Below are 27,263 nucleotides of genomic sequence, written 5' to 3' on the forward strand. Positions count from 1 at the left end.
TGTGGCCCTCACCAACATGGCCGCCCCCTGTGCTCGTGTGGAAACACAGCTGAGCACGAACATGTCTTTTAAGAAAGCGCTCGCCGTCGCGTCTCCGCTCGCGTTACGCATCATCGCGGAGTGCCCGGTGACAAAGGCGAGGGTGTGCGACCTGGAGCTGCCGCACGGCTCCGTCAGCACGCCGGTTTTCATGCCGGTCGGCACCCAGGGCACCATGAAGGGAATCACCGCCGATCAACTGGACGCGCTGGGATGTCAGATATGTCTCGGGAACACGTACCACCTGGGGATGAGACCGGTACGGAATCACCACAAAATGCAAAATTTCAAAATGCCTCCTTGGGCAGTGTTTACAATTTCTTGACAGAGCGAAGGCACATATTTTACATTGAATGAAAATGTCCCAAAAATTGTCCGGTTATGTCTCTGGGATAAAAACGTGAAAAAAAAAAATATTTTGAAGGGTACAAAAACGGAATAATTCGAAATTAAGTGGACACTGGCTGGAAATCACTGCCCAAAGGTTTTGTGAGTGTCATACGGATGAGATAATTTGTAATTCTATTCTTTGATTCATACAATTACATTGTAACAGCATTCACACGCGCAGAGGCGAGTGAAGTTGTGCAAAACGGTTTAATTTTTCCGAGCAAAATGTCCTTTAAAGTGTGGGTATTGAACCCTCAAATGGGGAAAAGCGTGGGAGTTTGAAACAACCACGTACCCCGTGTATATAAGACCCCAGCATGTTGTTGGGTGTACCGGCTCATCACTTGTGCTTTCTTCTGCTTCTAAAGGGGCCTGATTTGATTGAAAAGGCCAACGGTTTGCATGGATTCATGAACTGGAAAAGGAATCTGTTGACGGTAATGACATGCCCAAGTGCCAATTGCAGGAAGAGACCACATTTGAAATACGACTGCATTTTTCTTTTCTATTTGTTTTGTTTGAAGGACAGTGGCGGCTTCCAGATGGTGTCTCTGGTTGAACTCTCGGAGGTAACAGAGGAAGGGGTGACGTTCAAGTCCCCCTACGACGGCGAAACCATCCTCCTCAGTCCGGAAAAGTCCATCGCCATACAGAACAGTCTGGGTCAGTGATTCCCCCTTTAGTACTCCCCACGTTTTCATGGTGAAAAGCGTCACTGGCATTCACCGTGGCTGACACTGACAGCAGCGCTACAGCGACCGGCGAGAGTGTCTGGCCCTTGTTGTCGTCAGCCAGGCACATTCGGAAAAGGGTTGAAATGTTTTGCAGTTTTGACTAAAAATGGATTTTACTCTCGCCTTCTCTGGCTATAATATGCTCACTACCCGCCAAACAGCTTATGTTGCTCAGTAAAATGATGGACTGGTCCACTTTTTTCTGTGTTTTCAAATCCACAAATTAAGACCGAAACGACAACAATTGCTCCAACACCGCGAGAGAGGACTTACTTAGTATTTCCCGTGTTGTTTGCGATCCCCGCAGGGTCCGACGTCATGATGCAGCTGGACGACGTGGTGAGCAGCACGGTGACGGGGCCGCGCGTAGAGGAGGCTATGCGCCGGTCCATTCGCTGGCTCGATCGCTGCATCGCCGCCAACAAGAATCCGCACAAACAGAACCTATTCGCCATCATCCAGGGCGGACTGAACGCCGGGTTGCGCAAGACCTGTTTGGACGGTACTCCTGTCTTATTCTCTGGCTAAGCTACAATCCTAAATCCATGCGGTGCAGCTGGTAAAGCGTTGGCTTCACAGTTCTGAGGACCCGGGTTCGATCCCGACCCCGCCTGTGCGGAGTTTGCATGTTCTCCCCGTGCCTGCGTGTGTTTTCTCCGGGTGCTCCGGTTTCCCTCCCACATCCCAAAAACATGCAACATTAATTGGACACTCTAAATTGCCCGTCGGGGTGTTTGTGAGTGTGGCTGTTGTCTGTCTCTATCTGCCCTGCGATTGGCTGGCAAACCGTTGACAGCTGGGATAGGCTCCAGCACTCCCTGTGACCCTCGTGAGGATAAGCAGCTGAGGAAAAGGATTGATGGATGGATGGATGGATGTAACATTGCATTGGGTTGGAAGGTGTTGCATTCATTTTTCGTCCATAAAGATAGCATTTTGTGTGGGATCTCATTCGATTGTGGACCTAACAGAAGCTTCTGGGTAAACGTCAACTTTTAGAAATGACTAAACGTGACGTTCCGGGCTTTGCCATCGGGGGCCTGAGCGGAGGGGAAGAGAAGGATGACTTCTGGCGGATGGTGACGCTCAGCACCGACCATCTGCCTCGAGAAAAACCTCGTTACCTCATGGGTGTGGGGTACGTATGTACGGGGAGGCCCCCACCCGCAAAAAAAAGACTCTTCTTCCTCTTTAAAGTCGAACTGACCTGCAATCTGTGCCGCAGATACGCCGTGGACTTGGTGGTGTGCGTCGCTTTGGGTTGCGACATGTTCGACTGCGTCTTTCCCACCCGGACGGCGGTAAGACTCTTCCCTTCAACGTGACTTGACTTTTGAGGGAATAAATTTTGTTGGTCCTCAGAGATTTGGCTCAGCGTTGGTGCCCTGGGGATCCCTTCAGGTGAAACACAAGCAGTATGCCAAAGACTTTCAGCCCATCGACCCCGAATGCCAGTGTCCAACCTGCAAAAGGTCAGCTGGAGATTAGGTTTGATGGGAAGTAAATTCGTGCCACCGGGGTTTGTATTTGAAATGCCACAGAAAACAGGATTTGAATTTGAAATGTAAAGTGATCACATTTTCAATAGTTGCTACAATTCGCTGTCTGAAATTCACCGTCTGCGCCACCAGGCAGGGTGAGTTCAGGTCAAAAGCGAACAGCCAGCCAATCGCAGTTATGCTTTCTTAGTCACGTGACGTCACATACTAAGAAAGCGTAACTGGCTTGGCTGGCTGTTCGCGTCTGACCTGAAGTAACCCCGCCTGGTGCCGCAGACGGTGAATTTCAGACAGCGAATTGTAGCCATTTGAATTGTTAATATTGAAAAGTTACACTGAAATGAAAACTACTGGAAATGTGATCACTTTACATTTCAAATTCAAATCCTGGCACCACATATTTACTTCCATACATTTCGGCACTTTTGTAAGTAGAATTTAGTTATATTTTTACATATTTTGTCGAATGGCGAGTTTAACATTGCTCCTACTCCCCGACCCAACCTCTTTAGAAAATAAAGTCCCATTTTAAATGTTCGATTGAATACATTTATGTAATGCATGAAAAATGGAATATTTGGCCTCAAAATGTACCAACACTTGATGCAAATACCTAAAGCGTCCTTGATGGACACCTGCAAGCTCCGACGCAAAAGACGACATATTTGCCGCGCCAAAGCTAATAATCCTCACATTTGACCGACGCTGTCCAGTGACCGTGCCAACATATTAGAAATATCTCACAGTATGAGAGGCAGAACCGCAATAATAAACAAAGCGTGATTATCTTTGCATATGCAGATTTTTTTGATACAGAGCTTGTATCGGATCTTATCAAATACGTATACAAAAGTGTAATAGATAAGCCATTTGCATAAATTCACCAGGACTTTTTTCAGAGTGTATACGGTGTGCTGTGTACTTTTAAAAACAAACCTCAGAGAAAGTGATTTATAAACCGCGGTGTTGCATTAAAGTTAAATGAAATATGGTTCCCCTGAGGACTTTACGGACATTGAAATGGTTCCCGGTCGCGATCAAATATATACACATTCAAAAACGTGTGTTCTGTTTCAGACACAGCCGGGCGTACCTGCACGCTCTATTTAAGAGCGACACGGCAGCCATGCATCACGTTACAGTCCACAACATCGCCTACCAGGTAACTATGGCAACCGAGTATCTTCAGCATTTAATAGCAGACAACACACAGCAAGGAAAAAAAAAAAAGTCATATGGTTTCACCAAAAATAGACCTCTAAAGTTACACAAAAACTTGTGTGTCGTCAGCGAGTCGGGCAAGATCTCAGTTTATGCATGTCAAAGAACTCATACTGGATGTGTTTTGCTTTTTCTTTTTTTTTTTTTTTACATTTACTTCAAAATCTATACCAAAAAAAAAAGTAACACTGTCATTAAAGCCCAAGTGTCATCCCTATAAACATTCAAAAATAAATATTGTAATGAAAAATACAAAATTATTCACTTCAATGTCTATACGCAAAAATAAATATGAGCGGAGAGCGCGTCATCCACGCGCAAAGTTGCGGAAGTCTTATTCGACATCCAAGTGGTCGCCATATTGGCTGCATCTTCTGTCCGTGATGTCACATTGGGACATTCGCCATTGCAAAATACGCTGTGGCCCCTACTACGGGAGACGAACACGCCCCTTCAGACACGGAAGCTCTTTTTGAAGAAGAGAACATCTAACAACCGAGTGAAGTGACCGGGGCAATATTAGCCTATCGTTTCGAGCCATATTTAGATGATATGCGGATCGCAGCCAAACTACCTCCGAGCCCGATCCACCTCCGCACGGCGGTGATAAAAACAACGGCGCCCGCGAGCAACGACGACGCCGCACCCAAACCACCTCCGCATCGGGGCCGACGCAGAAGCCTTTGCCGACGAGCCTGACGCGGAAGCTGTCCGACGCGCACATCGGCACATTTAGCACCCCTGTCATAAGTACGTTATGAGAGACGGATTACGTGGTTCCCCCCCCCAAACTATTTTTTTTTTTTGACTAGCGGTATACACGCCTACCTGTCATGTGGAACCCACGAAGCTCTCGTCCTTTGCAACCGTGCAATCCATTTTTTCACAATGAACCGGGTCTGTTGGAAATTTATAAAGGGTAAATTCATCCTCCTGAGTGTTAAAACAATATCCAGCAATGCAACGAGCCGGGATTTTGTCTAACATGAAGGAAAAAAGAGCTACCTTCTCGCAGGTAAAACTAATAGAAACATTTGATCCAGCTTGAGTGCGCAACTGCCCTGTACGTCACTTCCTGCTTCTTGTCGAAAACAAATCCCTCGAGAGGATTTTGATGGCGGTAGTGACAAAAAGCCAAATACGTCAATATCAAATTGTGTGGTGAAAAAGCAGATGCGTCCCTACCGGCTGCCGTTTTTTCATTGATAACATACTAAAAAATCAAGCATTTCATGACAGTGGCACTTTAAGATTGTTAGCAGTAATGACCTTGTTTTTGCACTGACAGTTGAATGCTACAAATGATATAAAATCAACATTGCTGAAGGGTCGTACGTTGGGATCGTTGTAAACCGAAGACCCCTTGTAATCTCACGCTCGTCTTGAGGGCTCAACTGAATGAGAGATTTCAACTCGAGTTCACGTGAAATGACACAAACACGGCTCTCGATGATTCTGTTTTCTAGCGTCTGCGTGCATCCGAGCGACATTGTGGTTCCGTGCGCTCTCTGTCGCGTTGCTCCAACACAATTTCACGTGACGTGTTTGATTTTCTCACCTGCAGCTCAGCCTAATGCGCTCCGTGCGACAGAGCATCGTGGAAGGCCGCTTCCCGGACTTCATCCGCGCCTTCATGCGCCGAATGTTCCCGTCCCGCGACGCGTACCCCGGCTGGGCTGTGGACGCTCTGGCCTCCGTCAACGTCGCGTTGGAGTGACGCCACAGACGCGCTACACGTATATCTGCAACACAAGGACAAACCGTGAATGATTTCACACTTTTTTTTTTTTTATAAAAGGATGATTGTTTTTTTTTTATGTCCATTGTTTACATTTGCATTACCCTGTTTTGTGGGTGCGTGGGGCCAGCTTTAGTTCAACAGGATGGAGCTCTTATTATGTGGCGAGGCAACAACTTGCAGTCTGGGCAAATTGTCCTCGGAGTAGACATTATGGTAATGTGCCACTGGATGAGGTTTAAATGAGGTTCAGAAAGAGAAAAAAAAAATCACACAAACACACAAACAATCTCGCGGGATGCGTTTGAATTTTTGTGGTGTTGCCATGGTAACGTGGCGAGGCCCACCCACTTGAAAGAAGAAATGTTTTTCGCCTCGCCTGTCATGCTCGCTGCACGGATGAACATGTTAAAAGAAGGCGTGTCATTCATCGCTGCCGGCACGAAGATGCCCAGCGCGAGCGTTTCGGTCCTCCGCTGGACATTGAATGCGACGCGGCCAGCAGAGGGCAAAATCACAGCAAAAACTGCGAAAGTGTACTCGAGTAAACATTGGAATCAATGGCAATTGGTCCATCCATCCATCCATCCATTTTCTTTGCCACTTATCCTCAAGAGGGTCGTGGGGAGTGCCGGAGCCTATCCCAGCTGTCAACGGGCAGGAGGTGAGGTACACCCTGAACTGGTTGCCGGCCAATCGCAGGGCACATCGAGACAAACAGCCGCACTCACAATCACACTGAGTGGTAATTTTAGAGTGTCCAATATTAATTGGATGTTGTTGGGATGTGGGAGGAAACCGGAGTGCCCGGAGGAAACCCACGCAGGCACGGGAAGAACATGCAAACTCCACACAGCCGGGGCCCAGGATTGAACCCAGGTCCTCAGAACTGTGAGGCCAACGCTTTACCACCTGATCCACCGTGCTGCCCTATCAATTGTTCATAGGTGATTTTAAAAAAACGCCCACTTGGGGGTGATTAATCATGTTTTTTTTTACGTACCGCTGTTGTCTTTGTCCTCATTGATATATTTGCTTTGCAGTGTGTGTGAATGATCACTGATCAATTAGCTCGGTACACACACTGATTTTGAACCTCTTAAAATTATTAGCTGCTATTTGTGGCACCCCCTAACGCTGGAATGCAGCATTACAACAAAGCTGAGCTCAAGTTGAGCCCGGTTAACACCCACTTGACTCTCCAGGCATCTCATTTACGACGGTTCCAATTCAAGATATGTTTAAAATGTCAAAATTGGCTTACCATGCATTTGAATTTAATTTATACTAAACTCTTTGTCCTCACTAGTAAGACAACTTTCAGCATGTTAGTATGAAAACGTCAAAACTGCGCTTGTTAACGACCGCTACTAGTACTAATACTGACATGAATTTGTACTAGCACTAGCATCTACTGATTCACTCGTCGTACGAGTAGAAAACGGAGAACTAGACCAGTTTGCTTCATCAGTAATGAAGTTGTCCTCCTGGTATGCAAATGTTGCCCTACTTCCAAAAAGGCAGAAATGTCACACAGTCGTGGATAATAACGACACGAGTAAGACATTCTCATTCTATAGTGCGCCCTAGTTCTGCTCGTGCGCTGAACTGTCTCAACTAGTGACCAAGAACACACTCGTACCCCTTTCCAATAAAGTTCCCAGCAAGCAAAGCAGTGACGGTTCAATGCTCCAAGCGGCAAAGAAAAAGCGACTCGACAAACTAAAAGCACATTTCCGTATTGTTTTTTTTTTACCGCCTTACTCGTATTCTCTCCTCCCTGCGCCTCTGCGATTATGAAATCTTAATTAATCGGAGGATTATATATTTACAGCTGGCGCGTTAGCTGTTTATTTCAGAATAGGCCTGAAGAGAGAGAGAGAGAACGAGGACAGCGGTTGGGGAGGGGGGCTTGGATGCCAAGTCGTGCAGAATCGTGTTACCGGGCCTTAAAAAAAGAGTCTTTTTCCCCCCCCCCGCCCCCCACGTTAATCGGATGTGTTGTCAAACACGCGGGTGGGGGGGGGGTGTCAGTGAAGCGACATGGCAAACGTGCTCATTAAAGAGCAGCGCAGAACTTTCGAGTGCACCCACAAGTGAGTGGCAGGTAGATGTGAAGGACACTTGAAGGGCGAACGTGGCTGCTCGGCGCCTTATTCGGAACATTGTTGTTCTTCTCATGAAGCTTGAGTGACGGACATGTCGAATTCTATTTAAAAAACACGCCAGCCGCGGCGTTTAATACATTACCCGTACATCCAATTTCTGAGCTGCTTATCCTCACGGAGGTCACCGGAGTGCTGGAGCCAATCCCAGCTGCCATCAGGCAGGAGGCGGGGTACACCCCGAACAGGTTGGCAGCCAATCGCAGGGCACACGGATACGGACAACCATTCCCGCTCACAGTCACGCCTAGAGGGAATAACCATCCATGCATTTTCTTTGCCGCTTATCCTCACGAGGGTCACGGAGAGTGCCGGAGCCTATCACAGCTGTCAACGGGCAGGAGGCGGGGTACAACCAGAACTGGTTGCCAGCCAATCGCAGGGCACATAAAGACAAACAACAGTCGCACTCACAATCACACCTACAGGCAATTTAGAGTGTCCAATTAATGTTGCGGCTTTTCGGAATGTGCGAGGAAACCAGAGTGCCCGGAGAAAACCCACGCAGGCAAGCGGAGAACATGCAAACTCCACACAGGCAGGGCCGGGATTGAACCCCGGACCTCAGAACTGTGAGGCCAACACACTAACCAGTTGCTCTACCGTTCCACCTATTTTTATTTTTACTCTTTTTCATTTATTTTATTGCCGAATACGTTAAGTCTTAAAGAAAAGGAAAAAACATAACTCACCCATCAGGTGCGCGACGGGTTTGAAAAACAGCATTCAAGGATCGGATGTCTGATACTTTGTCTTCTGTTGTGAGGAGGAGGAATGAGGAAGATTACATGCAATGGGTAGAAAAAGTCTACACACCCCCTGTCTCAATGCCAGATATTTCTGAGATTTAAAAAAATGGATATAGGTACATCTTAAAATAAACACCCACTGTTAATGTCACCTATGACCTGTAGTACTCGATATTGGGCGAGGGGGGATTCTTGCGGAAGTGCGCACACCCTTATAATGTAGTCGCACTTGTCAGACTCACCCATCAAGTGTGCAGATGTTTCGGAAAGAAAGTTCCAACGTTTGGAAGTCTTCAGTGTTGGATTTTTGTCTATTAGGGAGAAGGAAAAAGAGTAATATCATATGGATGGAAAGCAGGAGACAAAAGTCTGCACACCCCTGTGTAAATGCTCGGTGATTATGGCATAAACAAACAAGACCAGGAGAATCCTATCCCATCCTAAGAATTGCGAGGCAAAACGGTCTACCGCGCCACCCCATTTAGTACTCTTGCAAAAAAATAAATAAAATCGTCGCAGGGGTCATAGTATTAGAAATGGCTTTGAGTACATCTGGCTGTATTAAATATTGTCTCTATAAAGGTAAAGTTTCAATTGGGTGATCAAAAGCATCAATATCACAATAAAGTTTAGCTGTTAAAAATGCGGTAGTGTGCATTGTCGTTAGCTCTGGGAGTTAATTGGGGTTATCATTTTTCGCTTGTTGAACACGATGAGGACAAAACATTAGAGACACTTCATTTCTTATGCCCAAGAATTGAGATATTTTTTAAATTAGACGCTTGGAACAGCAAGTTAAATGCATTAAATTGCATTTGTCGTTTGACTTTTTTTCACAGATCATATTCATCATGTACTACTGATGTCAAGTCATAATTTAACAAATATGACAAAAAAAAGGGGGTGGGGGGGATGGATCAGCTGGCAAAGCGTTGGCCTCACCGTTCTGAGGACCCGGGATCGGGCCCGGCCTCGCCTTTGTGGTGTTAGCATGTCCTTCCCGTGCCTGCGTGGGTTTTCTCCGGGCACTCCGGTTTCCTCCCACAGACCACGCCTCTCGCCCCGAAAGTCCGCTGCAATTGCCTACAAGTGCAGAAACCATGAGAAAACCTTTTTAACCAATGAGATATTTTGTTGTCATCTACAGATCAATTTTTTTTTTTTTTTTTTTGCAAAAAGGGGAATTTCTACGCTAATTGAATGATGCGAGTGGACCTAATGGAGTGAATGGTTCGTGCAAATGTGCAAACTATAATATAAGTCATCAAAAAGCAATCCCACCGCGGGCGCTGTCACCTCTGTAGAGGCGGAACTGTTTGTTCAGCTCCCGTTCTGGGATGTGATTAGAATGCGCAGGGGTTCCTAATATTGTGGCCCCGGCCGGTCGCACACACCTCCACACACGCGCACCCGAGCGGCGGCGGCGGCATCGCTCATCCCCAGTGGCTGGTCACACACTCGCAGCGAGCGCGTCCATGCGGGGAGGATGCTGCGGAGGAGCCGCGCACGCAACCAGTTGCTGCTCTCCGGCCGCCAAAGTGGATCTCAGCCGCAACCTGTTGCCTCCTCAGCGCGGGGGGCAAGCCCGGCCCGATTGTAATTAGGGGGCAGCATGTCGGCGACGGCGATGCTGTTGTAAGGACGGAGAGCAGCGGAGGCTTTTGGGGCGGTTCTGCGGCGCTCTCTCGGCGCGGCTCCGAGGAGGAAGCAGGATGGTGGAACTGGAGAAGGAGGTGCTCCCGCTGCCCCCGCGGTACCGCTTCCGAGACCTGTTGCTCGGGGACTGGCAGACCGACGACAGGTAAGGCGTGCTGCCGACGGAGCTGCGTCTTTTTACGCACGCGAGGCGCAGCGCATCTTTGTTTTTTTGTTGTTTTTTTTTTTTTTTTGCGCAATTTTAAGTGAGGGGAAAAAAAAGTGGCAGCATCCTTTCCGTGCAGTTCTGGTCTTGTGTCGCCCGCAACAGGTTCACTTGTTTCGCAATACACGAGCGTGCACGAGTCACTAAAACCACGCCAAAAAGACAACTTAACGAACTTCATCTTTTTTTTTTTTTTTTGATGCACGCGCATGCTTGTGCGGTAGAAATCAATTAATCAAAAGCGAGGGATGGATTCTGCACTAGAAAGAGTTGCATGCACCTTGTCGCCTTCTTCCAATGCCTCCCGCTGTCACGATGGCTGAGCTTCATCTGGAGCGGACCATCTGCCACCTTGGACAGGCAATTTCAAGTGCCCCCCCCCCCCCCCCCCCCCAGTAACTGGCAATTAACCTTTGCTTACACTCCATTTGCAGGCGACCACGTTGGACCTGCTAATATGCTGCTTAATGTGGATTTTTCGTGAGGACCTCTCGTGAAAAAGCTTACGGCTCCATTTCATGCGCAGACCCAGGATCACCCGCTCGATTGTCAGGGCACGGGTGGCTGTTTTGTTTTGTTTTATCCCCTCCAAATGACACAAACGTTGCGACGGATTGACCCCGCCGCGGCGATGCAAATATGTCCCAACAATCCCGCAATCAACGACAGGAGGCGACGGAAACACTTTAACCTTTAGCACCGCCGCGCATAAACGTCAGCTCCTGCCATCTGCTCGCGTCGGCTCGCGCTGATAATTTCCACGTTTATCGCGTTGCGTGTTTGCGTGGACGCCATCTTGGAAAGGCAAACTTAACTGCAGTCGGTGCCAGGCTTTTAGTGGAAGCAGATGTTAGTGAGAGGAGGCCCTATTTGTACAAATCATATCAGCACATCAAATCTTTTTATCTACCTACCTACCATATCACACAGTCCATTTGTCGATCCATCTACATACCTGCCTATGTACCTGCTGTAGCTAGTAATGCCCCTAGCTACATACCTATCTACTGGAGCTACCAATCTACTCACCAAGCTAGCTACCTACAATACTAATCTACCTACCTTCCGTACTCTAGCTACCAAACGATCTAGTGAGGTAGCTACGTACCGACACATCTAGCAACTATTTCTACTGAGCGAGCTGTCCGTCAAACTACTTACCTACCATATTGACTAATCCACCAAGCTAACTACCAATCTATTTATGGACCCACCTCCCTACTGTTACTGCCGACCTAGCTATTTATCCAGGAAAGAAATCTATCAACTGTACCAATCCAACCTACATACTGTATCTACCAAACTATCTAGTCATCTAGCTACCTACCTTTTCTACGTACTCATTAGCGATATCTACCGATCTAGCTGTTCCTCTATCAACCTACTTACAGTACCAATCTATGTACCTGCTGTAGCTAGTGATCCCCCTAGCTACCTACCAATCTATCTACATGCCTATCTACTGGAGCTACCAATCTATTCAAAGGCTAGCTACCTACAATATTAATCTACCTACGGACTCTAGCTACCAAACCATCTAGTGAGCTAGCTACGTACCGACACACTTAGCTACTATTTCATCTAAAATAGCTAGCTATCAAACAATTTACCATATTGACAAATCCACCTAGCTAAATAATCTATTTATGCACCCACCGATCTACTGTAACTGCCGATCTGGCTATTTATCCATCAAGAAATCCATCAACTGTACCATTCCTCCTACCTACGTACTGTATCTACCAAACTATCTAGTCAACTGGCGACCTAACTTTTCTATGCACTCATTGGCGATATCCACTGATCTACCTGTTCATCTATCAACCTACTTACAGTACCAATCTACCCATCTACTTACCAAACCATAATTAATACAGCTATCTTCCTACCCACTTACCGTACTGCTTACTTACTTGCCCATCTACTTACCTACCTATATACTTTCCAATAAACCGAGAGACCTCTGTACAACCTTTCACAACAGCCACTTGATTTTCCAAGTATCGTGGCACCTAATGTTTCCATCCACCCATCCATTATCTACCGCTTGTCCGGGTCAGATCGCGGGGGAAGTAGCTTCAGCAGGGATACCCAGACTTCCCTTTCCCCAGCCACTTCTTCCAGCTCCCAAGCCAGCCGAGTGACATAGTCTCTCCAGCGTGTCCTGGGTCGTCCTCGGGTTTTTTTTTTTTTTTCGGTAGGACATGCCGGGAACACCTCACCAGGGAGGAGTCCGGGAGGCATCCGAATCAGATGCCCCAGCCACCTCATCTGGCTCCTCTCATTGCGGCAAAGTAGCGGCTTGACACTGAACCCGTCTCAGATGACCGAGCTTCTCACCCGTTCTCTGTGTGTGTTTCTTTTGGCTTGTCCCTTTCGGGGTCGCCACAGCGTGTCATCTCAGATGAACGCATTTATATGTTTGGCACAATTTTTACGCCGGATGCCCTTCCTGCCACAACCCTTCTCAGGGAGTGGAGGCCCCAGTGGGATACGAACCCACAACCTCTGGTTTACCAAACCAGTGCTCTAACCACTGAGCTACGGGGCCTCCTCTTCTCACCCGTTCTCTAAGGGAGGAAAATCATTTCGGCCACTTGTATCCGGGATCTTGTTCTTTCGGTCACGAAACCACAGCTCGTGCCCATAGGTGAGGTTAGGAACGTAGATCAACTGGTAAATTGAAAGCTTCACCCTTCGACTTAGCTTCCTTTTTACCACAAGGGACAGATACAAAGTCCGCATCACTGCAAACGCTGCTCCGATCCGTCTGTCAATCCCCTGATCCATTCTTCCCTCACTCGTGAACAAGACCCCAAGACACTTGAACTCTTCCACTTGGGGAAGGATCTCATCCCCGACCTGGAGAGGGCACTCCACCCTTTTCCGACTGAGGACCACGGTCTCCGATTTGGAGGTGCTGATTCTCATCAACGTTTACAAACATTACAAAATGGGCTAGACGTGCCGCGTTTAGTGCGCTCGCTCTGGTTTGCTCACTCGCCACGACCAGTCATCTTTAAAATGCGAGTAATTCGTCTGAAGTTTCTTACTGAGTGCAGAAGTGTGGCGTGGCCTCTGTCACCTGATTCCACGGGGCTTTGACACCGGAGCTCGGCAGTTTGTGTGACCACCTCACTTGAAACATTTCTCCAGGGAACGGCAACAAAGGGGAGAGTTCGAGACACTTTCGAGAAGTGTGTGTGTGTTGACCTCGCAGATGTTGCTGCAATACCCTGCAAACACAGTAAGATCAAGGGAATGAGGGCGAGCTCTTAAAAGTATGCAGGCTGTGTTTGCCGGATGATCACAGGGGGATTCAGTGGGAAAGTTCAGCACTTCAAGTGAATTGGACTCTTTTCGAGCAACACTGCAAACACGGCGGATATCTGTTGTTGATGGTGTGTTGAAAATGCACTTTTTTGACAGGAATGTCGTTTTTTTGTCATAATTTCAAAGGGGTAAGGGGATTTGTGACAACCCCCCTCAAAAAAAGGATGAGAGCTAATTTCACCTCACTGTAGTAATATTTTTCATTGTAAAGGATAAAGACCATACCTGCGAGTATTGTTGTATTATCTGGCTACACGTGTTTCTCCACCATTTGTGTTCAAATATCAGCTGGTTCAAGGGTTCTAAAATTGCGACTATTGATGTTAACTGCGGGCACACCAATTTTATTTTTCATAAATCTGTTAACATCAAGCTACCGTGGCATTCTTAAGGAACATTGTCTGGCTGTTTTCAAAAACAGGTGAAATTTGATTCATGTATTTTCTTATTAGTTTTGCAGTAAACCCAACCTGGAAGTGGCATTAAACACCCTGAAGCCTTTTTTGGGGGATAAATTGTTCACTTTTGGTCAAACTGCTGCTTATCGTGAGGCCAAGATGACTTTTACTGCCACCATCCAGCTCTTATCTCAAACCAATTCATTTCATCATGTTTTATCATCTCATTATTCATGTAAATGACTTTTTAAATACACTTTTTTTAGAGTAAACATTCATGGATCCTGTTGATGCATTCATTTGAAATCAAGCAACGTGATCAAAATATAAGCAAAATGTAATTAGTTACATTAGTTTGAGAGAGTAATGGAAAAAGTAACAGGGTAGCTGGTAATTGTCACCAACTAAATTTCCAAAGTAGTCTCCACAACTCCCGCAGCCCTCGTGAGGATGAGCGGCTCAGAAAATGAAAATCTCCACAACACTGTATCCCGGCATCAATGTTTAATATTATTGCTAAAACGCCTCCCCTCGTGTGTGGTTGAGAAAATAAAAGCCTGCTGGCTACTATTTGTGTTATGTAAATGACATGCAGACTTTTTATTAATGCTTCACAGAGATTCCGATCCGAGCGAGTGTGCGCATATTTGTAATCACCCAAAAGCTTTCACAGAGAAGCGAGGGGGGGTGTGTGTGTGGGGGGGGGGGGTGACAGTAAGATGCTGATCTCCATGCCAGGGGATCATTAGCTGCAATAAAGTGGCCAGATTCGAAAGCCGGGCCGGGCTGAGATTGATAGCGACAGAGGGCTTAATTACCGGCGGATCACACGGCATTTTGCTGCCACGCTGCATTAATGGTGGGCCAGCTTTTATCTTGAAGAAGAAGAAGAGCAAAGTCATTGGAGCCTCAAAGGACCACGCGGTGCGACCGCAACCTTGGCACATGAACGGGTTCTCACGCTTAACCCCTTGAACCCGCCGATTCCTCGACGTCCGATTCAAGTGTTGTCGGCTGGTTTTTTTTCCGTTATTCGAGAGCTTTCCTGTAACCTCCTGAAGGCGCTCAGGTGAGACAATTTTGCTCGCAAAGGACATCAGACATGGTGCATAATTCATGGCTCGCACGCAGGGGAGTGGGGCGGGGGGAACCTGATGATTGAATTTCTAAGGCCCCTCTTGCCAACGATTGTGCGGACAGCGGGTCACGGCTCTCCGGTGTATTTTCTACATTTTTTTTTTATGGTTTACTTTTAACATTCAAACAGGACATTGTTTTACGGGTGTTAATGCTTTATATAAAATAAAGAGTTGTGATAAAAAATAAATGTGTTTCATACTGTCGGCACGGTTGTCCGGCTGGAAAGCGTTGACCTCAAAATTCTGAGGTTCCGGGTTCGATCCCGGACCCGCCTGTGTGGAGTTTGCATGTTCTCCCCGTGCCTACGTGGGTTTTCTCCAAAAACATGCAACGTTAATTGCCCCTAGGTGCGATTGTGAGTGCGGCTGTTTGTCTCAAGGTGCCCTGCGATTGCCCTTGTGAGGATAAGCGGCAAAGAAGACAGCTGGATGGATGGGTGTTTCATACTTTGTGGCTGATTAATAATAATACATTTTATTTGTATTGCACTTTACATTCACTTCACTCCCTTTATTTCCCCATTCATCTCTCCATTTTCTGAATCGCTCATCCTCATTAAGCTGATCTCCCATCCCTTCCGATTCTGAGCAAGAAGAGGCGGGGGCGCACGCTGGGCTGGTCGCCGGCCAACCGCAGATCATTATTCTTCCCATAAATCCCACCTAATTCCACCCAAATTTTTTTTAAGTGTGCGGACGATGCGAAAAGGTGACGCGGACAGGAACAAGAGCCAGAGTAATTCCGTTGATTTACTTTGCTGCGTTTATAGATGAGTGAAAACATTTTATTTGGGGTTACGAAGTTTTATTTTGAGTCGTTAAAGACTTTTTGCCACCCGTGTGATTCATTAACACTGATTTTGCGAGATCAGTCAGGAAAAAAAAAAGGCTGCAAAAACGGTGGCGGACTGGCTGCTTTTATTAGCCAGTTGGCAAAAAAAAAAAGATTTTGTTGCGGGATGAGAGAAAGAAGCCTTGTTGATGTTTGAATGTGAGTTTCTTGCGAGGATCCTGCCAATTTGAATAATCACTTTGGCGAATCGATGTTTTTGGGGCGTCCACACCGAAGATGACGGGTGTTTCTTTTGTTTATTTTAAAGCCAGCGCTTTAATCAAATGGACTCTATTTATATATTCTCTGGCAGTGAGTCAGTGGGTGTCTTTTTTTGAGAGGCTGCCAGATGACTAGACATTAAAGGCAGTTGCGGCAGAGTGATGACATTTTTTTTTTTTTTTAATGAAGCTAGTGACGTGAAAAATGGAAAGACAGTTGGTCCTGATGACATACCAGAGGAGGTATGGAAGCAATTTGGAGAGGTGGCTGCAGAGTTTTTGACCAACTTATTCAACAGAATACTAGCGGGAGAGAAGATGCCAGAAGAATGGAGGAATAGTGTGCTAGTTAAGAACAAAGGCGATGTTCAGAATTGTGGAAACTACAGGAATAAAGATGAGCCACATAATGAAGTTATGGGCTAGAGTAGAGGAGGCTAGACTCAGCACAGAAGTCAGTATCTGCGAGCAACAGTATGGTTTCATGCCTAGAAGGAGTACCACAGATGCATTATTTACCTTGAGGATGCTCGTGAAAAAGTACAGAGAAGGTCAGAAGGAGCTACATTGTGTCTTTGTAGACCTAGAGAAAGCCTATGACGCAGTACAAAGAGAGGAAACTGTGGTACTGCATGCGCAAGTCTGGTGTGGCGGAGAAATATGTTACAATAGTACAGGACATTTATGAGGACAGGAGAAAAAACTGTGAGATGTGCCGTAGGTGTGTCAGAAGGTAGGTAGGTAAGGTAGAGGTGGGATTGCATCAGGGATCCGCTCTGAGCACCTTCCTGTTTGTGGTAGTAATGGATAGGCTGACAGCTGAGGTTTGACTGGATTCCCCTTAGACCATGATGTTCGCAGATGGTATTGTGATCTGCAGTGAAAGCAGGGAGCAGGCGGAGGAACAATTAGAAAGATGGAGGCATGCACCGGAAAGGAGAGGAATGAAGATTAGCCAAAGTAAAGCAGAGGATATGTGCATGAATGAGAGGGAAGGTGGGGGAAGAGTGAAGCTCCATGGAGAAAAGTTGGCGGAAGGTGTCTGGTGTTCTATGTGACAGAAGACTCTCCGCTAGGATGAAGGGCAAAGTCTATAAAACAGTGGTGAGGCCGGCCAGGATGGACGGATTAGAGACGGTGGCACTGAAGAGACAACAGGAAGCAGGACTGGAGGTAGCAGAAATGGAGATGTTGAGTTTCTCGCTAGGAGTGAGCAGGTTGGATAGGATTAGAAATGAGCCCATTAGAGGGACAGCCAAAGTTGGATGTTTTGGAGACAAGGTTTGAGAAAGACTTCGATGGTTTGGACGTGTCCAGAGGCGAGAGAGTGAAGAAATTGGTAGGAGGGTGGTAAGGATGGAGCTACCAGGGAAGAGAGAGCAAGAGGAAAACCAAAGAAAAGGTTAATGGGTGTTGTGAGGGAGGAAATGAAGACTGTGGGTGTTAGAGAGGAAGATGCATAAAATGGGTTTAGATGGAAAAAAAAATGACACGCTGTGGCGAGCCCTTATGGGACAAGCCGAAAGGAAAACATGAAGAAGTTCACCAGCAAATTATTGTGCGACATCTTATTTAACTTTGTCCCTCATCCCGATTGTTTTTGCATCCGTAAAGTTATGAAGACTACCAGGATTGATTATATCTGACTTCATTTTAGTCCCACTTGAAATATGGAGCATAACGTGGACATTTGTATTGATAGTAATAATTAAGACATGCAGTCGGCTAATTTTGACACGCGGCAATTACATCATCCCATCGTTAGTAGACGTGCCGCCCATGCAATGACGTCATGGAGGAATAAACGTCTCGGGGGGGGGGGGGGTGTCGCGAGCACGTAAACAGAGGAGCGACGACGTCGGAAGTTGTAAAATGGAAATGAGATGAGCTCGTATATTTCATGCAGATTTGTTTGGGTTTACCCAAGGAACTGTACAGTGAGCCCCGAAGGACAAAATACATAATGCTTACGAAGTGCTTCATTAGAACTCGCGGTGATGAGTTGTGGGCATACGCACTGTTTTTTTTTTTTTGTTTTTGTTTTGTTTTTTCAGAACACTTGTTCTGAGGTTTTATTTGTTTTAAGATTAAATGCTGCGGTGGGCCGCGTTGGACCTGTACTCGGATCCCCGCCCCCGGGACATTTCTACAATTCTCTAAGAGCTCATTTGTCTGCCTTTTCTCAACCAACCATATTTCTCATCAGACTTTTTTTTTTTTTTTTTTTTTAGCATGCCCAAAAACACAAACAACCACCAGGCAGAACCCTACACCAAATAAAACATTTCAGATGTATTGCTGCACCACAGTCGGCCCCAGCGGGAGCGCTCCGGAATTACCAACACGCCTTTTGTCCTCAAAACAATGTCCTATCAAACTGTCGGTTTGGTATCTGCTCAGATTTGATCTCTGTCTACTCACCCCCCCCCCCCCCCCCCCGCCAAGCCCACACCCCCGTCAATATCGATGGCGCCGGCTTGAGAGTACGCGTGTGCCTCTGGATATTTAGCGAATGAGACCAAACATTGGAAACGTAGCCCGTCTCTGTTACCAAACCGCCGGAGCGCGTGATGAGAGGCGTCACTTTGCAAAAGCGGTAACACTGACATGGAGGACGGAGGGGTGTAGTCGCCCTTCATTTCGAGGCTGGGAAAGGCAGAACGACGTGTCACGGGAATGAAGTGCACACGGTCGATGGGGAGCGACGATGCCCAATAAGACCGCCGCGCTGACATCGCGCCCGTCCCCTCGGGTCAATTAAAAATAAAGCCTAATTGATATTGGCAAAGGTGCACAGCGCTCGATGTGTTCTGACAGGAGTTGAGTCGGAAGTCTTAGTGAGGCTACTTTTGGGGTTAGGGAGCGTTTCCTGACCGTGGCGGCAATTCTCATGTTTCATTTCGCGACTGTAGTGGATAGCAAGTTGCTTTCTTTTATAATTGATGACAGATTAAATGACTGATTAATTGTACAATTGCATTCAAAAATGTCTTATGCATTCTTCTTCGTTTCTTTTCGGCTTGTCCCGTTAGGGGTCGCCACAGCGTGTCATCTTTTTCCATCTAAGCCTATCTCGTGCATCTTCCTCTCTAACACCCACAGTCTTCATGTCCTCCCTCACAACATCCATCGACGTTTCTTTGGTCTTCCTCTCGCTCTCTCTTCCCTGGTAGCTCCATCCTTACCACCCTCCTACCAATTTCCTCACTCTCTCGCCTCTGGACACGTCCAAACCATCGAAGTCTGCTCTCTCGGACGTTGTCTCCAAAACATCCAACTTTGGCTGTCCTCTAATGAGCTCATTTCTAATCCTATCCGAGCGAGAACCTCAACATCTTCATTTCTGCCACCTCCAGTTCTGCTTCCCGTTGTCTCTAATCTGTCCATCACGGCCGGCCTCATCACTGTTTTATAAACTTTGCCCTTCATCCTAGCAGAGACTCTTCTGTCACATAACACACCAGAAAATTTTGAAAACCACTGTGTTAAAGGGACTTCCACCTTTCAATGTGGACCTGTTCACCCCAAGCCAGGACGACATCGCTTGGTAACCATCCGGCTGAACGGTCAACAAAGGCCGACTATTCAGGTGGCGTGAAGACAAGATTTCTAACAGAACTGCAGCTTTTCTCGCTACTGCTTTTACGACAACTGCAGCCGACACAGAGAGCCCCGCAAGGTAGCGGCCTCGGCGTAACGTCCGAGCGATTTCATTCCCGCCTGTTATTGGAGGGCCTCCCCTGGCGCGCGAGGCGTATCACTAACGGGCTTGTCCACCGATCACAGCTCCCTTATTCGCAAACCACGTTAGCGCTTTATACACAACCGACAGCGGCCGCGGCGGCCTTTCCGCTCATGTTTCATTCCTTTCACGGCACTGATTTAAGATGAAACAGACAATTGCCCGCTCTCATCCGCGAATAATCTAATGTGAGGAGACAGAGAGATAAATTGCTACTTGATGGTTCTTAATAGAGTTATGAACGGTGAGTGATATATTGTTTCATACTTTGGGTGATTGTTCTTGTGTCTCCAAGACAAAGAGTCGCTAACGAGAGACGCTTGCGCTGCGTGCGGCGAGTTGCAAAAGCCCTTTTTTTCAGCGAAGAGATGAGGCAAGGCTGATGACGTCAGGGAGCAAAAGGCCCGAGCATATTGTCACCACCGATGATATGTGGAAGTTGTAACACCTCGGGTTGCGCACGGTCGCCATTAAAAGCCAAACAGAGGACTAAATGGGACAGTAAAATGGAACCACTGCTTCTTCATGCGTGTTGCTCACTAAAGGACGTACCATCGGCTGATAGAAAACTCCAGTTGTTTGTTTACATTCAAACGCCGCCTATAACAAACGTGAGTGATGTTTACAATTTTAGTTTGGAGTAGTACTTGGAATGCAAAGTGTTTTTTTACGCGGTAGCTGGTGCAAAATGTTTTAAGAACCACTCGATCGGCGAAATGCTTTGGGAACCCTGACGTCAAAGCCTATCGACACCTTTGCGTTGAACTACAAGAGAGATTTTTAGACCGGTCCTGGTTCAGTGACTGAAGACCTCATAGAAAGTCTTCCGCAAAGAGTGGAAACTGTTGTAGGCTACAAAAGCAATACAAACACAATTTTCCAATATTTCTGACCAGATAGGGCACCTATTGTCTATTAATGTGTTGTAACACATTAATAATCAAGCTGCACACAAATATGTATATGGGGGTCACTTGCAACATGCCGATTCGAAAGTGAAAGGTGTATTTTTGTTGCAATCAGATGAAAAAAAAGTGGAGACACTAATTTTACCTCCTACATTTGGAGACGTTGACTCATGATAACCCCCCCACCCACCTATGTTACGTAGCACTTGCTTTTTTTTTTTTTTTTTTTTTTTTTTTGCAATTCATTAATTATACCTCAAAGGGGAAATTCAACTTCCACTCTCCCATAATTATTTTTTGTTGCACGTTGCACAGAGAATTCCATTTATTAGATGCTGCACTTTGGGCGAGAAGTTGGGTACGCCCTTAAGTGGTCGCCAGTTTAAAAAAAAATAATAATAATTCAGATTCACATCCACGCCTAAGGACAATTTCAAGTGTTCAATCAACCTGACTTGTTATCTTGTAGCATTGTGTGAGGACAACGGGTTCTTTCTGAATTAACCTGCATTATAAACAAGACGCGTCCTTTGGTGTTTTTATTTATTGCCCAGACTCTTGATGCATTTAAATGATTGCTACTCTTGGCTGGAGAGCGCGAAAGACACTTGACACGGTGTACTTGTTGTCTGATAATAAATTGGGCAGGTTCTTATTTATTTGAGACAAGGTAATATTCTAGAACAATGCATTGGGGAGCTCTCCATGGTCCTTCCCTGGCCTAGTGGTAAGCATGTGTGTCTCGCAGTTGAGAGGTCCCCGCATCAAATTTCACCTTGTCTTGCTATTGTCTATGCGGTGACGTAAAAAAAAAAAAAAAAAAGATTCTGGCTTTTACAAACAGTTCAGGGCAAAAATTGTGTGCTTCATTAAACAAAAAGAACACATTTGACGTGGTTGGCGAGCAATCTACGGTGCCAACCTAGGGCAGAGCAAGTTATTCTTTTTAATGATACCATCATTCATACTTGCCAATTCAAAGTGCTTCACAGATGCAAATCCATACATACAAAAAAATTTTTTAAAATGCGAGCAAAAGATTTTACAATAAAATAACATTTAAGAGGCAGTGGGGATTTGAAACAGGAGAGCAAAATGTTTGAAAATGAAGCTAATAAAAAAATCAGAAAAGTGCAGGGATTATTAAATCAGTAATTCTTTAGAATACTGCAATAAAAACTAATCTCTTCAGGCCAGAGTTAAATAAATTGTCGGTTTAAGCAGACCACAGGTATTCAGGATGTTTGTCGGAACCGTGCCGCTTGGCTTTGTTTGGTTCTGGTTCTGCGAACACACAGTTGTAATGCTGATGACCTGAGGGTTCTGAATCCTTCGTAGGGAACTAATAAATCTTGCATGTGTTTTGACCCAAGACCATTTTGAGCTTTGTGGGCCAGGCCCAGCAGTAAGATTAAAAATCTATCCCTTGACTCACAGGAAGCCAGTGGAGTGATGTAACGAGTGGTGTGATACGGTCCTGATGCGGTTTGGTGGTGTTTTTAAGGAGTCTGAAGGCCAGGTCATACCCCGCCTCTTACCCAAAGCCAACTAGGATTGGCTTCAGCTCACTTGCCACCCTAATGAAAACAAGCACCAAAAATGTTTTAAAAAAAAAAAATGCACGATGGATGGCTGTATGGATGTTTGCTTTTTTTTGTTGTTGTTGAAATGTGCCCTGCAATCGCCGGTGAGCACTCCAGCGTGGACCCTGCAACTCACCCAAAGTCAGGTGTGATACACTTGAGCAAACCCGCAACCCCGATGAAGACAAGTGCAATAGAAAGAGGATGGACGGACGGGGGACAAAGTTGTCCGAGATTTTTTATTTTATTGTCGCCTGAGTCGTACAGTGATGCCTTGCGATACCTGCGAACAGGCTTTGCTTTGACTTGTGAGTTTAGACCTGCTCCCCGTGTAAAGCAACCTGAGACAACTTCTGTCATGATTTGGCACTATATTAAAAAAACAAAATAATTTCAATTTGAACTTGCCAGCGCTGTACGGCGCCAGGTGACTCAAGTCACTTCATAACAAGCGGCAGTTGGCAGGTAACACTATCAAACTGCTCTGAGCTGTTAATTGCCGCTCTCAGCGAAAGGTTACTGTCAAACTAAACGACAATTAAACTTTGTGTCGTTAAAACAGCTACACAGCTTCCGCTAACTCGACAGTCACGATGGAAAACACGGTAGGCACACGGGCTAACAATTAGCACGTATGTGGTGGTGTTGTTACTTTTTACGAAACGGAAAACAGAGACCAGCAACACAGGTAATAACGGATAATAACATTACCATACTCACAGGCATATATTCTCTATTCTCTGCAAAGAGCAACTAATACAACTGCCGTACTGAGAAGCGAAGTGAGGAGCCGTCTGTAGTACATTCTGACCGAATGCTGCCCCTCTGGTGGCCAAGACATTCACAGCAGAATGATTATCACAACCCCAAAAATACATATTGGTGGTTTAGCCACACTTAACCTAGAAATTGGGAAGCTAAAAATAATACTAATCATTATTATTAATTTCTCGATGCAATTGCCCGTGTATCTTCGCTCTTCACGGTCCGGATACATAGCACAAGGAATCACAGTATTAGCGAGTAATGATATAGTAATAGCATTTATCGGTCCATTTCCATCCTAACCATCCTGCTTTTTTTTTTTTTTTTTTTAATATCCCTGAATGAAAGGGCACCTGCGGAGCATTTTAAGATCTCAGGCAATATTAGGCGATTATGAAAGTCTCTGCTTGTTTCACTTGAGTGTTCAAATCAATCTCCCGCTAGCGGCGTGCGGAATTGGTACCATTTTGCGCCGTCGTCACGAGGGCTCATTGTCAAGCTCCCCTCAAGGATGTCACATTTCTTTGTATGGAGGACTCCTTTTTCTTTGTTATCCCACATCCTGCTGTACATATGTGGGTCAGGGACGAGCCGTTGCGTCAATTATTCCATCGCAGTAATCTTGGAGACCAAGAGTGCGTGCTGGCTCTTTCCAAAAGTTATTAGAGCATGCAGGTGCAGAAATGTCATTTATGTCCCTCCTGTCCTCAAGGTTTTTTTGTTTTGTTTTTTTTTGTCTCCATAATATTATGACGTCTTTTCATTTTGCTTTTGTAAACAGTGTCCTCCTTTTTCAAGATGACGGCGTACACAATGCGGAGTAACAGCCCGTCGCTCATTTACGGCTCCCCGCATTTTTCCGTGGAGTGCTTCAACTGCACGGGCATATTTCTTATGACAAGTGAAAACTCCGCCGCCAGGAGTGGATTAGCAGTCAAGTATTTCCATTTCTGCCGTCTCCTTTTAGAGGTGAAATTATCATTAGTCTTCCTGCTTGTCCTTGTCTGATCTCGGGAGCAAAGCATCCGCCGCGCTTCACACTTGCCAACAAACGCCGTCTTGCAGCCAAACATTATGAATCCGTTTAATTGATTTTTCTATTTTGAAAAATGGTTTGATGTTTACAGCCGTGAAAGTCACTTTTTGTTTTGTGGGACTATTAAATAATAAAGCAAAAGTACAATGTTTTCTTTTCTTTTACTTGGTTTGATGTCCTCTGGCGTGGGAAAGGAGAGCCACAAACTACAAAGATGCTAGCGGCAACATTTCTCAGACTTGCCGACATCACCGCTATAGAGCTCGTGCACGTGACGTCACCATTTTCACGGCGTCATATTGCCGGTTCGGTCCATCACAGTAATGTTTACGTAGGTTAACGTGTGGCTGCAACACGCTTCCGTGTACAGAGGAGCCGACTCCATCTATTTTTTTTTAATGCATTGTTCTCAAATGAGCCAACTTGGCATTATAAATACTAAATACCGACTCGCTTGTCCTCTTTTTTTTCCCAATCATAGTTAATGAATGCGAGTTTGTGCAAAACCAGGGGTCATTCATTTAAAGATTGCAATTTGTATTGAAAAAACTGAGTGGCTCCATCGCTATGTGGGATTTATTCTTGATTGAGAACAGATCCAGCAACCAAGTATTTGCATGCCTCCAGACTTTTCTACGCTTTCAAACTCTTCTGTGCAAATCTCGACAACTTCCTCACCAGATCCATGTGTAGATCCTGTTGTCCAAGACAAGCGGAAGCAGGTCAACAGTCCACTTTCTTATCGGTGAAATCATCGACTTCGGCATTAAATATGGGTCCTCGATGCTAAGTGTCTCTCATTTTTCCACGTACTTTCTCAATGTTTAACGGCATCGGACAAAACTCTGGGCGTCGTGCAATACGATGTATTTTCGTGCCATCTCCAACCGACTTAGCATTGAAGAACGCTTTGCTTAAACCGTCAATATGACAAGTCACGTGACTTCGGTGACGTAGGTGCACGAGCTCTATACCTGTTCAAGTACACCTTGAACTGGTTGCCAGCCAATTGCAGAAACTCATCCCCCCCCCCAAAAAAAAAAAAAATACTGAGAAAAAAATGTAAAATGAAAATTTCCTTTTTGGTATTTTGTCTCACTTTGTAAGTGACTAATAAACGCGGATTAATGCTACGATGCAGGATTTCGGTACATCTGCAAGTGTTGTGTCGGCCCATGCTGTGACGTCTGAGTTCTATTCTATAAAAACATCGCGGTGTGAGCGCTGACCTCGACAAGCTCGTACCAAAGAGCGTGGAGGTTGACACGAGTCGCACTTCTTACGTCGCCCTGTCATGCGATTAAAGGCCCGCTGCTGTGTCATTATTGGCGAGCCGGCTTGGGTGGGAGCAGTGGGGGGGGGGGGGGGGGGAGACACACACACACACAACGTTTCATACCGGCATTCCCTCATACGTCATCCCGTGTAAACAGTCTATCTGTCTGACAGTCAGCTGTTTTGGCCTGGTTCTCTTGAGGTGGATTCACATTACATGGTTTTAGGTGAGCCGATTCATCTGTCCTACACCCAACCACGTGGCCAAGAGTGACTTAAGTGCATCCCTTGGGAAAAATAAAAAAAATACAGTTGACTATACTCCAAGCAATTGCACAGCAATTATCCAAACGACATGCTAAAATGGAAAATCAGCAAAAATGTATTAGGGTTTGAGGCTCCACATACTGTAGAGTTGTCGTTTTTTTTAATTGAACCACAAAAACATGGCACGATTGTCAAGGAAAGAGAAAAAGAGGGTGAATATTTGAGAAGCAGGTGCTGTAGCAATGATTATTTGCGCTATTAAGTACATTTCGTCAACAGACACTCGGCAATGGTGAGTGTGGTCAGGAAGTGGAGAAACGGGTCCAAGCAGGTTGCAACAGCTGGCGGAAGGTGTCTGGTGTGTTATGTGACGGGAGGAGTCTTTGCTAGGATGAAGGGCAACGTTTATAAAACAGCGGTGAGGCCGGCCATGATGTACGGATCAGAGACGGTGGCACTGAAGAGACGACAGGAAGCAGAACTTGACGTATCAGAAATGAAGATGTTGAGGTTCTGCTTCGGCGTGAGCAGGTTGGATAGGATTAGAAATGAGCTCATTAGAGGGACGGAACAAAGTTGGATGTTTTGGAGACAAGGTTCTATCGAGAGAGCAGACTTTGACGGTTTGGTCATGTTCAGAGGCGAGAGAGTTGAGAGTATTGGTAGAAGGGTGCTGAGGATGGAGCTGCCAAGGAAGAGAGCGAGAGGAAGACTAAAGAAAAGGTCGATGGATGTTGTGACGGACGACATGAGGACGGTGGAGAGAGGCTTAGATGGAAAAAGATGTGGGGGACCCCTAACGAGACAAGCCGAAAGGAAAAGAAGAAGAGTTAAAAGACACGCTACAGGCTTTGCTTTCTATCCAAAGGTCCCATTATAAATATCGATGATCGCTGGTCACCTGCGGTTTCATTTTTATGCTAACATGGCTGTTCAACGGCGATTCAAATTTTGGATCACAACATAACAAGCGGCCAATGGTTCAGCACTCATGAGAATTAGTTGTCAAACCACGCACACTACGCAACACTTCAGTTGCAGATTCTTCACTCGGTATGCGGAAAACTACCTGTAATATTACAAACTTGTACTAGTACTGCCTTACCTTTTGGCTATTTTAGGAATAACTACAAGATAGAGAACAAATTTGAATTGCCTTTTGTAGTTGTTACTTCTGTAGAAGTTGCGTTTTGGACTTGTGCACTTGTTTGTGGTGTTCAGTCAGCGTAAGCACTGTGATATCAGACATCAAAGTTGAAAGACAAAACAAACTGATAAGGGAACGAAATCCGATAGGGGCATGAAGACCAACGATGTAAATCCACTCTTGCTATCTATCATTAAATGTCATTTCAAGCCAGCATTCCT

General features: G+C 45.9%; 2 protein-coding genes, 1 long non-coding RNA gene and 1 other non-coding gene across 33 annotated transcripts in view; 2 read left to right on the forward strand and 2 right to left on the reverse strand.

Moving 5' to 3' along the window:
- The first annotated feature begins 2 nt into the window (after nt 1-2).
- qtrt1 (queuine tRNA-ribosyltransferase 1) lies at nt 3-5,600 on the forward strand. The gene is made up of 9 exons (XM_061847109.1): nt 3-298; nt 798-866; nt 954-1,092; nt 1,471-1,665; nt 2,163-2,301; nt 2,389-2,464; nt 2,526-2,635; nt 3,740-3,824; nt 5,448-5,600. The coding sequence occupies exons 1-9, from the start codon at nt 17-19 to the stop codon at nt 5,598-5,600; spliced, it is 1,248 nt and encodes a 415-aa protein (XP_061703093.1). The 5' UTR covers nt 3-16.
- The window catches only part of LOC133514965 (uncharacterized), a 60,896-nt gene continuing 33,776 nt past the window's right edge, over nt 144-27,263 (reverse strand). For 24 of the 30 annotated variants that reach the window (XR_009798922.1, XR_009798924.1, XR_009798907.1 and 21 more), the window contains 10 exons: nt 13,482-13,632; nt 9,478-9,618; nt 8,778-8,846; nt 8,479-8,542; nt 5,726-5,848; nt 5,442-5,625; nt 4,712-4,782; nt 2,371-2,626; nt 1,437-1,570; nt 144-283 (listed from right to left, as the gene is read on the reverse strand). This is a non-coding gene — a long non-coding RNA (uncharacterized LOC133514965). Of the gene's footprint in view, nt 284-1,436; nt 1,571-2,370; nt 2,627-4,711; nt 4,783-5,441; nt 5,626-5,725; nt 6,148-8,478; nt 8,543-8,777; nt 8,847-9,477; nt 9,619-13,449; nt 13,633-27,263 lie in introns of all 30 variants that reach the window. The other 6 variants (XR_009798920.1, XR_009798929.1, XR_009798913.1 and 3 more) reach the window with 6 other exon arrangements.
- The window catches only part of kcnt2b (potassium sodium-activated channel subfamily T member 2b), a 49,044-nt gene continuing 32,013 nt past the window's right edge, over nt 10,233-27,263 (forward strand). The window contains exon 1 of the mRNA XM_061847094.1: nt 10,233-10,336. Within this exon, the coding sequence (XP_061703078.1) occupies nt 10,248-10,336 (89 nt within the window). The 5' untranslated portion in view covers nt 10,233-10,247. The remainder of the gene's footprint in view (nt 10,337-27,263) is intronic.
- Nucleotides 12,875-12,947, reverse strand: trnat-ggu (transfer RNA threonine (anticodon GGU)). The gene has a single exon. It is a non-coding gene; the product is annotated as a tRNA-Thr (tRNA).

This window comes from Syngnathoides biaculeatus, chromosome 16, assembly GCF_019802595.1.
Source record: "Syngnathoides biaculeatus isolate LvHL_M chromosome 16, ASM1980259v1, whole genome shotgun sequence".
Lineage (NCBI taxonomy): Eukaryota > Metazoa > Chordata > Actinopteri > Syngnathiformes > Syngnathidae > Syngnathoides > Syngnathoides biaculeatus.

What these genes read in the sequence shown, in the direction of transcription:
- qtrt1 (XM_061847109.1), top strand. Translation starts at nt 17, where the DNA reads ATGGCCGCCCCCTGTGCTCGTGTGGAAACACAGCTGAGCACGAACATG. An exon ending in GGAAAAGGAATCTGTTGACG is followed by an intron (nt 867 to 953) that starts GTAATGACATGC and finishes TTTTGTTTGAAG; the next exon opens with GACAGTGGCGGCTTCCAGAT. An exon ending in TCTTTCCCACCCGGACGGCG is followed by an intron (nt 2,465 to 2,525) that starts GTAAGACTCTTC and finishes GTTGGTCCTCAG; the next exon opens with AGATTTGGCTCAGCGTTGGT.